The 13,906-nt window shown below is 38.8% G+C and overlaps 1 protein-coding gene across 4 annotated transcripts in view; it reads right to left on the bottom strand.

The window, feature by feature from the left end:
* Positions 1–13,906, bottom strand: part of LOC118265723 (protein prickle-like) — a 134,585-nt gene that overhangs the window by 64,057 nt on the left and 56,622 nt on the right. For 3 of the 4 annotated variants that reach the window (XM_050694661.1, XM_050694663.1, XM_050694662.1), the window contains exons 3-5: positions 5,300–5,804; positions 2,007–2,147; positions 1,435–1,563 (exon numbers count right to left, since the gene is read on the bottom strand). In XM_050694661.1, the coding sequence (XP_050550618.1) occupies positions 1,435–1,563; positions 2,007–2,147; positions 5,300–5,804 (775 nt within the window). The remainder of the gene's footprint in view (positions 1–1,434; positions 1,564–2,006; positions 2,148–5,299; positions 5,805–13,906) is intronic. The other variant, XM_035578822.2, reaches the window with a different exon arrangement.

Genomic DNA, 13,906 nt, shown 5'->3' with positions numbered 1-13,906 from the left:
AAAAATGTTAAAATCTCCATTCCTATACGTGACTGAAATAAATTATTATTTTTCTGGTATTAGGTGTATGATTATCAATAAAATACAGTATGAATTTTTCCGGGAAATTTTGAGTGTTGCCTAGTGTTACCAACTAAATATAACAGAGTTTTCCCAAAAAATCGCCTTAACACCCCCAGCATTGGAGTGTGGAGATAAAAGTCCGCGGTGTTAATACTTGGGTGGTGGAATAAATTGTGCAGCTCACGATACGCGGTCGTTAATCGCCGGGGATAATGAATCGCCTGCCGGGATGAAGTGGGATGGTATTCATTTACACCACGGTTTACGCGGACTTACTCAATGTCTTAGTAGAATGTTTTCGGAATACTATGAGAATTTTGTTGTGATTGTTTTCATTAGGAAATGTTTCTTATAGAGACTGTAGTGAATTGTTGTTTTAAGGTACAGTTCTATTAGGTTGAGGTTGAGAAGGTACTGTTCACAAAAAGGATTTAGAATTTTAATGTGTGTAATATGTGATGAATTGCCTTCTGTTTGTGTATAATGGTTAATGTTTCATTTGTACAAAACAAAAACCAATAAAAACGTATTTTTTTCTATTTCAATATATTTAGGGGGATTTTGTTCAAATAAAAACTTAATAAGTAGTTCGTATATGATAATATTATACGAAGTATGTCTTAAAACATTCAACGAAGCTAAGCCTTGACTTTGGCAATTGACTAAACAATCACGTACAGGTCCAACCAATACGATATCCAATGGAATTATCCCAAACATGATATAGTAACCAATCAGCGAGTATTAAATGAAAGTATCCCGGCCGCTCCGTGGCCCGCATCACTAATGAGTCACTCCCGGGGGTGGTACGCGGTGGCCGGCGGGACGGTGGATGGTAGATGGTGGTAGGTGGTGGCAGATGAAGTTATAAATGTGGCACGTGTGCTGGGTGCCAAGGAGCCAGCTAATCAACACGTATTCACGTAATTGAATGAACACCGTCTTGGGTGAGGTGCTAATAGAATATTTGGTATTCATATTGTGCAAGTTAGTGTGGAGAATTTAATTGTAGGTACAGGTAGGTGAGTAGCGACGGAGTTTCTGAATGTTTTACAGATGTTACGGAGTTGTGATGTGATGTTATTGTTAAACTTTTGTCGACGCTGTTAATTAGGTAACTGTTGATGTTTCAGAGCTAAAAGAATAATTGAATACGGAATCCATACTTTGACAGCTTGTTAACAAAAATGCCTTACCTGCCTTTATTCGCCAACACTTTAATTTGATTAAGTATATCCTAAATTCTTGTTCATCATCTGCAATGATACACAGTTGCCGTCGACACTCTCCCAATCCGCCACCATTAATATAATTGCTTTGTAGAATTCCTAAAAATAACAAATATGCTATGATGCTATGCTATGTACGTACCCGGTCGCAGGGAGCCGGTGCATGCAGCTGCCTGGCCTGTCCTCTGCCCAGCGCCTCCCGCTTCCTCTGTGCGCTGAACAGCCGCAACTCCTTGCGTTCCTCATCAGACAACGCGTGGCAGTACCGCACCTGGAATGTGAAGGTAGACTGTGTGAAGACATACATTACATATACGGTTATATAGGGTTCCATTTTAAAATGGTTTGTATTTGGATGCCGTAAGTGCTATGTAAGGATTCTTTAACAAATTTTGAACACTAAACTTAATCATAAAAAAACTTTATTTTTTTGTAGGAATTATCCAGAATGGGGAATCTGTAGGTTTTTTGAAGAAATAACGTTCATGCAAATTCGATTGTACTTATTTTCAAGTAGGTTTATGTGTTTTTTAACAGAAATTTCCGCATGACTGTTCAAATGAACAGTTACAAATTTCATTACAAATCTGACAGGCGTGCTCACGGAGAAAATTTAGCAGTGATGAACAAATGTAAAGCCAATACAGTAGAGAGAGTACCAGAGCCCTGAGCATGCTGTCGCCGTCCCATGCAGCGCAATATGGTGGCAGTTACCTTGTAGGGGGTGGCGGGGGTAGTTACCTCGTTGTCCTGGGGGGGCAGCTGCTGCAACAGCTGCTTCAGCCGGTACCGCTCGCCCACGCTGTTCACGTACGGCACCTTGTCTTCTGGCAGCGCTGAGAAGTACAGGTGCACCTGGAAAAAGTATATGGACTTGGTTAGAATACCGCTACAAGTTATGTAGATTTTGTTGTTTAATGAGAATAATATAATGAGTTTGAGGGTTATTTTTTTGATTTTAATACTGAATTTGGGGTTTTATAATTTGAGATATCAAAATGATCGTAGATGATATTTAGGTCCGGAGCTGCGGAGTACCTAGCGGGTTTACCAGGGCTCCAGTTCGACAAGCAGGAAAAGGAACGGGGTGGTTTTTAGTCAGTAAGAGTCTGACACTCCCTCTGGCTTCACCCAAGGTGGGAGAAGTCATTGGATGATTATCTCCCCTCAAAAAAAAGATGATATTTAGGTATCAAATTAATAATCGAAGGAACTTAAAAGCCTCAGGTATGATAAACAACAGACGTAGTAGCAACTTTTTAATCAAGCAACAAGATTTCCTGAAAAGAAAAACTGTCATAACAATATATCTTGCACTAATTCCTAGCATTAAGTTATTATGAGGAAGAAGTATAGTCCGGCCAGTGTTGGACACTGATAGTGGCGTTATGAGATTACGATTGTGAAATATTACCACACACGAACATATACTGGACATAATTGATTTACTGAAGGGAGAATGGTTTAGAGATATAATTATGTCTTGTATTAATGTAAGGTGTTTATTGTTTTCTATGGTCGTTGTGAAGTCGAAATTATTCTTAATTGGATTGTGATATTGTCAATCAGTAATAAAATATGGTCTTATTATAAATGACTGGTCATATAATACGTAATTATAATTTAAATAATCGTATAACGTAAAATAATAACGATATACATTATATTCACTTTGAAAAAGATAGTTTTCAGCAAAAAATCACCGACTGCTGATATTTTCCTTTTCAAATAATGTCGAGAAAATGTTATTTATAAAGTAAAGCAAGCTAAGGTAGGAAGTGTTCGAACATCCCTTCGAGACTACTCGTGAAACAGAATAGTCAATGAAGCAAATAGGACTTGATTTCAAAGGGAAGAAAACATGAACCTTGGTTTCTTAAAAATAAATGTGTACGTGTGTGAGTATACGTGTTCGTTAATAATGTAATATTGCTTCGATAGGATATACTATTTTCTCCAAAAAACTAGGCGCTTTTTGATTTCCCACTCGTCATAAAAATAGAAGGACCTATATTTACCAGTAAGATATAATAAGATGTTAACGGACAAGTCAATTTGCATTTGATTTCATTCAAAATATTTTAATAATCGAATTTGTGATAATTGTTAACTTTCAGAAAGAAAATATCAAGTTCGACTGAACCACTAATCTCTCAGATTGAAATGGAGATATTATAATTCTTAAAACCTAACTATCGCAAAAGATGACTAAGTCATTAAAATGGAAAGCCAAAAAATAGATTTTATAATATTTGTAGATAACGTATCTTCAAAAGTTTTCATAGTACAGTATAGTTCCAATAAGCCTTGGTCAAGCAAACTTAGTAGTGGGGTTTCATTACAGTAGACATTAATAAAACTAATGACGTCATAGCGTGTAATAACAAGCGGGGTGAGGAAACATAATGAAATCTATACGTGAGCTGGATATTTATTATAGGGAATGTTATTTTGTGTATTTAGTAAAGATAACATAATCCAAAATAATATTGCGATTTATATTACAAGTAGACAAGCTAATTGTATCACCTAGCTTTTGCTGAGCCCATTGTTACAATTATATACTCTGGACTCTGACTGAGATATGAGGAATGGAATTTAAGAGATGAAAACCGAACCTAGAGCCCGCAGGACACACTTTATTTCACTAAAGTAGGTTAATTTTATTGGAACAAAAAGTCGATTTTAATTCTAGTTCTGTTCACAAAATAAGCTCGCGATTCTAACCCAACTCTTAAAAGCAACCCTTTACAACACCAGCAACTTGATGACGTCTGCAATAACCGTAAGTACAAGTCATCCCCAAACTTGGAACACGTTCCTCAAGAATACTCGTAGGTCCACTGGGGGGAGGGGGGAGGCTCCGGAGAGACATTTTAATTTTTTGCTCCGTTGCCTTCCAGTGGATGCTTTATTTTTACTGTAATTATAAATACCGAAGTCTCCGTAGTCATTCGATGTGATTACCGGGAGACCGCAGGCGGTCCCCTCCGGGGCTCGAACTTGTATTCCCGAGTTATTCCCGGACCAAGTGGTTATACAACGTTACGGTACATTACGTTCTGCATAATTTGCATTCAAATTCTTATATTTCTGTGTTTATTTCGACGGGAATTGGACGTATTTTGGGTTTTAAAGTGTCTTGGGTGATGTCGTGAAATGTAAGTAACACGTGGCGTGGAAAAATGTACGCGCTAGTGAATTTTCTCAATAAGTTGTATAGCGTGTATAATAACTATGATTTATCAAAAGAATTGTAAAATATTTTTTTGACCAATAAAATGTGGATGGTCAAGTCAAATTACATTAAATTATCCTTTTTTAAAAGGAAACGGGCGTGTCTTTAACGACATAATAAGTGCGGGTGCAGTGACATGATACCCATCACACGTGACTGCAGCCTGACACACGTAATGACATATTATGCAGAGATTACCATCAGCTCGCCGCTGGCACTGCTACAATGTAGCCATGTACACGTGCTCACGGACCTAAACGTCTTATTTGGTTTCAAATGGTAATTTATACTTTTTATTTTTCTTACTGCAACGACGATGAAAGTAAAATGGCGACACAAGGAACTGCTATTTTAAAATGTGAAAAATAGAAACATTAAAAATGTCCATTTTCCTAAAAACAGTTTCATTGACAAAAGCCACAAAAAGCTTCAAAAAAGACAAAAAGGAGTAAACTGTCGCTAAACAATAGCTCACGGGGACAAAGGGTGCATTGTGGAGTGTGGTTAGCTGGCGGCCTGCAGCGGCGGCGGCGGGCGGCGGGCGGCGCTGGCCACTTTGTCGGAGAACTTGTCCGTCTGCGCGGAGTGCTGTGTGCGGGGAATGCAAAGTGCCGCGCACTGCGTTGTTTGTGGTGCGTTTTTATTTTTTTGTAAACAAGGGGAGGCAGGAGCCTCGCTTTTAGATGATATTTTGTGGTTACGCGACAAATGAACAAGTCAAGTTTAGTAGCAATAAATAAAACGACTACAAAGTAATTTTAGAATTTACCTGTTCTGGCCTCAGCCCCGGCGGCACCCAGGTGTACTCCTCGAGCGCGCAGCCGGAGTCGTCGTCACTCTGCGAGTGGCGGTGAGGGTCTCCGGGCTTCATCAGTCGCTCGGCGTGCTCCAGCAGCCCTCGGAACTTGCCCTGCGGCACCGGGTGCGGAGACAGCGACATGGCTGACTGCGGCGACTGCGGCGACTGGTAACTCTGCCCAGGCTGGTTCAGCTGCGACACGCTGTGGCTGTGCAGCAGCCCGAACTCTGGGTAACTCTGGTTCTGGACCGGCTGGCTCCGTCTGAAGTTCGGGTACGAGTAGGGGTGCGGGGAGTTAGACTGGCTGGGCGCTGACGAGCCGCTGTGCGAGGGTTGTGGCGATGGCAGCGAAGGAAGTAGCCTCGGTGATGTAGGGGGCGACGCCGGCGCTGGGGGCGGTGGGGAGGAGGCCTGCTCGTGCAGCGGGGGTGGTGACGACCCCGTTGGTGACACCACGCAGTTCCGACATACGGGCCTGGAAACAGAAAAAACAACAATAAGTATCAATGGAAGGTACTCAGTGACTGCTAACACAAATGTTGTTCCAAAAGTAAATACATAACGAGTTGTTTAACACGTAGTAATGGTTCGATTCCATTAATACAGCAACAGTATCGTGACCACAGAATCAGTCGATTGATCTATTACTTCTACTTATCATTAATCTCGGAGATAAACATCATCTATTATGACAATAATTAATTGCTACGAGTATAAGTGCGGTAGTCTAGTTTCAGTTCATATAATTATTGTGTACAATTTAATACCTACATAGTTTGGACTTTGTAGGCCACAAATAGAGAGGATTTTATGAAGGTCTTATTTTAATGGGAGCCTGTAGTCATTTAGTCTTTATCGGTGCACTAACGTGTTTCATTAAATTAATTGATCCATAACTGTACGGCCAGGTCGTAAAGTGCTGGTGTTTGATTCCCGTTGGGTGCAATGAAACTAGTCTTGTAACAGTGCTACAATGTCCTCATGTAAAAATACCTCCGCGGAAAGTTACATCGTGCGCCACAGATTGGCGGTAGGGCTGCTACGTAGTTACGTGCAGAAGACAGAAGCAATAGTTTTGCATCCATGCAGTCATATCATATCATCTTACCATAAAGATGGATAGGTTAAAGATTGGAATAAACAGAATGAAATATAATAAATTGGGGCAATTTTAGGTATATATTGAGAAATGGGTTTCATAATAGTTTTATTTTACAAGACTCAACTCCTATCTTATCCGATTTGAGCTTTAATTTGTTAAGCAACACAACTGAAATCCAACAAACAGAAAGTCTAGTACCGTCCGAATAGTAGCAGCCCTTCAAATATCTCGTTGCAACGTGTTAAGTTATTCTAATTGTGCGCAGTCGTGGCCGGGCTGCTATTTTTATGTGTTCACTACTTCGTGACAAAGTGTCGCATTATATTCTACAACACGTGAGAGCGGCGACAGCCCTGCCTTGTAATTTCCCGCTAGTTATGCGCGCGGGCAGGCGGCGACTGTAAATAAACTTTATTAGGGCGACACTCCCTCCACCACGCTACCTCAAGGGATGACCTGCTCGGCCGGCCATTTCTCTTACACAACCACTCTTTGCATATTCGATCTATTCTATACAAGCCTCGCTGCGAACACAAATTGAAAATGTTCCTGCAATCTATCTGACGTTATCTAAATAACAATAATTTGCAAACGCCAATCAGCGACGCAATTCCACGCTTCATTACGAAATAATGACAAAATCATCATAATTACTACCGTCATTTGTCATCCCATCTCCGACCTGCCGCTGAGCGAAAATGTCACTGTCATCCGTCAAACCCTTTGAAGCAACCCCGCGGCTGCCGCGCCGGTCCTACCGACCGCTATCGAGCAGAGATCTCACGACCTACGCGCGCGATACAATCGAGAGTCGCCTACTATCGATACATCACTCGGCTGCCAGTAATTGCTCAGTAGATGCCGGTGATATTAATAAAAAGAGCGCGAACCGAGATCCAGCGATTGATTGGCTCGTATAATTTTATAGACGAAGTATAGAAAATGGCGGTTTTTCTACAACTTTGTATAGGTGTCGTGAATATAAATGTTTATTTTCTTAAGAGATTAGGCTTAGATTGTATCATAAACAGCAAGCTGCCGGTAGCTCGGATGGGAACTACTTTTTGCTCGAGTGAATCATGCTCGCTTGGTAGTTTTTATACTTATTTACTTTCTGTTCGTCTTGTTTGACTTTCATTAACATTGTAATTGATCCGCGCTGTTGGTCTGTACTAACTAATCGGCTTAGCATACGAGATATGATGTAATGTTTCTTGAAGTTACGATCTTTTTATGTGATACTTAATACAATATTCATATTGGAGAATTACAAACATTTACCCTGAGAGACTCCTAGTACATTCGCACCCATCATTTAACACGAGGAAGGTCAAACGTCATCAACCTATTTAACGCAGCGGTTTTACGTAAAGCTTACACATGATAACAACCTTTATGTCTCATAAACTAATGTTCATTTTCACTTATACACAATAGAGGAGGATTTATGCGGTTTGGTGTGTGAAATAAAACAAATTGGGCGGCATACGAAACGTTGGGTATTTACGACCCCTGCGCCGGCGGCCGGTCGGAACCTTCGACACGTATTTATTAGACAGGTTGTATTCCGTCCGCTTCATATTATATGCTAATGAGGGATCGCACCACCTTCATGATTAATTTCACAGGATTGTATTGTATTATGACTAGTTGTATCTTGTACTTCATTAATTTTATTATTGTTTGAAGTACTGTTAAAATTAATTAGTCCACTAGTAGTAGTCTAAACTAGTAGTCGAGTTCCTCGTCAAACAGTTACGTGAGTAAGCCGAAAAACATAATTAATTTAATTTAGTATGTCTCATGAAGGTTATAATAGAAACATACTGTTAAAATAATATACTATGAACACAAACATACTTCTCGATCCCCGTCATATCGTAGTATTCATAACAAATGGACTAATTACGTAATGGGTGAAAACAAGGTGACTTTATCAGGAGTTATGTTTATGTTATGTTTTGGAGTATCACCATACAAACTCTCATATAATTAATTCAGTTGCGCGTTGATCCCGTTAATACAATACGAGTAGTACTCTAGTCTCTCCATGTTAATATATGTTCACGGTAATTGTCCCGTTAACGCAAACGCGATGTGACGCGTTAAGTCAGCGTTTAACGCATAATTTCATGGGCTATTGTTCCCAGTTATCTGTGAGACAGGTGTAACTGTTACACTGACGGGTTAACCTCACTCAATTACGCATGAGACTTCCATGGTGGTACTTTTTGGAGTAAACGGGTGGAGAAGTGAAAATTGTAAGAAATGTATTTAGTAGGAGTAAAATAGTATCAATAGGTGCTGGGGTAGATAGGTCAGCAGTGGACACTATACGCTGTTGATGTATGTACTATGTATGATGTAAGTATACAGAATGTGGTAAACCATATACAGAGGAGAACTACAGTCCAGCAGTGGATTATCGCATGCTTTCGATGATGGAAGGCTTCATAAAGTATTGAACGATATTTACTAGATTAATATTTTATTCAGGGATCTAACATATTATAACGTTCTGCTGCATTGAAATCGTCATTATGTAGGGCAGCGTTACGCAGTTGACAGTTCCCAACTTCGAATCCGGGTCCAACAACCACATAACAAAATAACGGCCAATATACCTTTGTTCAAAACGAGGAGGTCAGAGGAATAATGCCACTGTGTTTTGTAGTTAGCAGCGAACAGACGGACATTCCCACGTAGTGGCGGGCGGCGCCGGCGTGCATACGAATATGTGTTTGTATGATATTGCATGCAGGACATGGTGTGACGGGATCATACACAAATACAATTTATTCCAGTCTTCTATTTATACTTACTTACACATGTAGGTACACGTGTATTGGTAGGTAAAGTTCGTTTTGTAAATTACAAAGTTACAACTGTAGTTAATTGTTTTCTGGTAAATCAGTACTATGTCAAGCGTTTGATTTGGTGTTTTTACTATTCAATAAGTTTGATTTATTCCCAAATCATAGAATCCTGTCATACGTAACTCATATCCAAAATATAGTTAACACATAATATAAATCTAGGCTAATATTTGAGGAATAGGAACCATACTAGAGTAGGCCTGTGTGAGGTAGGTCAACATGACGACTGTGTACTGCTGTGGTTTATTGCGCATTTCCCAACTGAGTCACACTTTTGCGGTTTCAGTCACCAGTCACTAACTGCTCAGCAGTACTACGAGTTTTGAATGACAGTGAATGACAGTAGGCTCACAATTGATTCCATAAGACTCAGACCTTATGAAAATTTGACTTTTTTTGTGAAGGATAAAAATCATCCAATGGCTTCTCCCGCCTTAGGCGAGGCAAGAGGGAGTGTCAGACTGTTACTGAATAAAAACCACCCCGTTCCTACTCCTGTTTTTTGCGCCAGAGACCCGGTAATGCGCTAGGCAGTCCGCAGCGCAGACACAAGATAAATAGTTTATTTATCTCAGCCTAAACTTTCGGGGAATAAAAAAAATATAATGAAAAAGATTCAAGCGTCATCGTGAATTAGTTCCACTTGGCAAACCACAAAACAAGATAAAAGAATTCAGCCATAATCGTAAAAATCACAACATATACAGAAACCTGTGTCGCCCGCTGCCCTACACTCCGATATCAGTGTTCACATAATAACACATAATTACAATAACGCGCGTGACGTTAATAACTGTTATTTTGTTAATAACGTTACTCAACCGGTTACGTTTTTGGTAAATAACTTCACTTAATTCAGTGCCTATACTCAGTCGTGACACAACAACGCCGGTATCTGCGTTGATTACAAACTTAATTGTAATCCATCTGATTAAAAACTATTTGTCGTTTCCGTTGCAATAATATTACATTTAGAAATAACGGTTGTTTTAAATAGCAGTTATTTTAGATTTCTACCAATTTGCAGCCCGTCAACTCGGTACTTACTCAGGCAGTTAACTTGTATCCGGTATTTTGTGTATATGGGTATTCACGACGTTTCAATAACGCCTCTTTGGTAATGCAGTTAACTTACGTTTAGATCTCTAGAAACTTTCAGTTTTCGGAAAGTTACAGCTATCCAACTGTCATTCAGAGAAAACCCATATAATTAATGTATTTGAGGACTCACAAAGTAAATACAAATAGTAGCTGTTTAAGCTCGATTACTATAATTGACACCATTAAAAAATCTCTGGTAATTTTTCGTTCCCAGTGTTAATTTCCACCGACCCGCTTCCAAGAGTTCAATCTTAACGCATGTAATCCGTAACATTTATCAGCAGGCTTCGGCCATCATCGGTAATCATTCGGTAATGTTCGGCTTCCGACTAATTAAAGATTGGAAGCCGTTGACCCTGGACCATCAGAGCGGAAAGGTTGAGAGTCTACAAACCTTGATCTTACCTTCTTGGTACATTAAAAAAGAAAAAAGTATTTTTATCTTTGAGATGACAATCTTTTTTTTTGATGTTTATAATGTAGTGGAATGTCCAAGTAATTGGGAGGTAATTGTTATGTATGAAGGAGTTTAACACGCGGCTCCAATTTATGTGATAGTTGATTAATTTACGCGCTGAACATGTTTTATTATAGGCGATATTGAAGATGTTTTATACTAGATTTTTTGCTAAAGGAAGGTGAGTACAAATGGGAAATAAAGGGGATGGGATTTTAGTTTGACAAAGATTAACGACGTTGACTCTTATGACGTAATATTTGAAAGCGAAAACACTCAAGGATTAAACACTGATTTAGTTTAAGAAAACTTTCAAAGTATTTACAGGAAAAAACATGTAATAAATAGTACGATATAAGATTATAACACTAGATATAATTAGATAAAGATTTATAAAGTGACAACCGTCACTTTACGTCTCTAATGAGCCGCCTATTGCGATGCTATCGGAGTAAGATTAATTGTCCCACCTCTGAGATTTATATTGCAGATTTCCTAATCGTTTCCCTCGGCAGTACTGTGTCATAGCACATAGCAATAAAATGTATGCCATTACTAGCTTTGACGCAGTATTTGCTTACGTAAAAGGTAGCGCATATCTTTCTCCGTATTCTAAACCATAATGCTTGCACGAGTAGAAGAAGATTGGTTCATTAGGTAGGAGCCTAGGATTGCCTGGCAGGTTACCGGGGCTCTGCCTCGAAAATTGGAGTAGGGACGGGGTGGTTTTTAGTCAGTAAGAGGCTGACACTATACACTATCGTCTCACCCAAGGCGAGAGAAGCCATTGGATGATAATCCCCCCTTAAAAAAAAGGTAAAATATAAAGAGCTAACATAAGACAAGCTTACTTTAGCATCTATAATATTAGTTGGGATTAATTTAGTTGTAGTGTTGTGGGTACATTACCTTGAGTTTGCTGTCGTGGATAATGTAGCGTGAAATGTTTTGGACAGCGTGATGTAGCAATATTGTGATTGGCTAATGATAGTAGTTCAGTATTTAAAATTAATTATGTCACATGTACGAGTTAGAAGTGTAGTTTATTTAGGTTGAGATGCAAAGTGTTTTGTAGCATTAATTTTCACTATTTAACTATCAGATCATATCAGATGTCACTGTTAAAGTTATTTAGTACCTACATTATTCATATAATATTCATACTACATTTTGATTTTGATTTTTTTAGCTTAGTCTAAGCAAACATGACTATAAATAATATTGAAACCAATGAGCTTGATTAAAACTATCTACACCAACGTATTGAAGACACTTCTAATCCTTTTACACTGCTGACAACTTGACGAATGATAACTGTTCTAGGAAGCTAAATCTATTAGCTTAAGTATTTACATATATAATATTTCCCTAGAGCAAGCTCTTCATAACGTGTGGTATGAATAAATAGATTAAAGCAACATGTCCCATCAAAGTAATGGCGCCTACACACCCGGCGACACTGACTGATGTCCTGCGACTGTGTCTAGTGTGACTGGTATCTTATAGGGATGTTACGTGTACTTCGGATCTGGATAAGGATTCATAGTATTGTTGTATTCGAATAGTATTTAAGTATTCGGTTGTGATGCGAACATCAATTAATTATTGTTTTTCGGCTTACTCACGTAATTAGTACAGTAGCAGCGCGATAGATCGCCGCGTCATGTGATCGCTGAAAACTGCTCATGAATATGACACTTCGTTGCATGGCAACATAATAATTAATCGTTGGTTTCGTTTAATGTTGCTTATGGATATAGGTAAGACGAGGAATTCAACTAAGTCTTATGTTAGTCATCATCATTATCCCTGCTATGATGAGAGGTCTATGCACGTTGAACGTAGGTCTGCTTCTAAAAAGTTCGTCTTGAATCTATTTTTTTCAGATGGTCTGTTCACCTCATGAGTGAATATTGTTATGTCAAATATGCACGTCGCACTTACTATTCTAACCAATTCAAAGTTTTTATATCGGATTCGCACATTTTTTTTTACTATTTTTGCATTTGTTATATTGAAAAGTTTCGGTTATGGTTACCCGTAGTGCAGGGCAGCCGGTGCCGGCGGCTGGTCGAGCGGCGTGGCCATCTTAACGCGATTAGCACGAATTAAATAATTAACAACTGTTATTACTAAACTGTTGTTTCCTGTTTGTGGTTCTACATGGTCCATGGTGTACATGTAGCGGGGATTGCGTGGTCTAGCTTCCTTTTAGTTATAGGTGTAATATTATTATAGTGCTTCCAGTCATAGCCATTCTGTAAGCTGTTCCACTGCTGGGTAAAAAGCTGTACGTACTTATAAATTAGCGATTTCAATATAATAAAGTTTAGCTTTCCTCATGTTTAATTTACCGCAAGTGATTTGTGTCTATTTACACTTAAAAATTGCTATTGGTTAAGTTTTAAACCAGTATCCCAATTATTGAGAAGAGGGGATTTTAGTCTCTGGTCCGCATGTATTTTCAGCATGGGTGTGCACTTGTGCAGTACCACTTTCCGCCCGCAATTAAATGCTCATGCAGCAGAGGTGAAACACAAAAACAGACGCACACGTCATGCAACAAAACACTCTACATATGTTTCTTCTTACTGCGGAGCATCTTCAGGAGTTGTTGATTCGGTAGCAGAACCGTTCGATTAAATGTAAAAGCTGGTCATGAGATTAGGTATGACTAAGTGCCTGAGTATCTCGTACTGTCTCGTACTTATAAAAGTTATTGTATTAGGGTACCAACAAAGGAGTAATTTAATTTTATATTGATGGAAATTACTTTCAATGTTCAGAGGAGAAATTAACTATAATAGTAATAATAACAGGTTCTAGCTTCATCGATAGTTGATAATTGATCATTTCTCTTTGGAAAATGCTGGTCGATGTGTAATTATTAGTTTTAATGATTTTGATGCAATAATTACTTTAGTATGGGTTTAATACAGCTGTAATTATTACAGACAGCAGGTTTTGTAATTAGTTGGGTTTGGGAAAGGGTTTATTAGGGTAATAAAGTGTTTTAAAACAAAAACATTTGGTTGCTGGCG

This window comes from Spodoptera frugiperda, chromosome 7 (genome assembly GCF_023101765.2).
Source record: "Spodoptera frugiperda isolate SF20-4 chromosome 7, AGI-APGP_CSIRO_Sfru_2.0, whole genome shotgun sequence".
NCBI lineage: Eukaryota > Metazoa > Arthropoda > Insecta > Lepidoptera > Noctuidae > Spodoptera > Spodoptera frugiperda.
The sequence above is the reverse complement of the archived record's forward strand: the minus strand, read 5'-3'. Positions and strand labels throughout refer to the sequence as shown.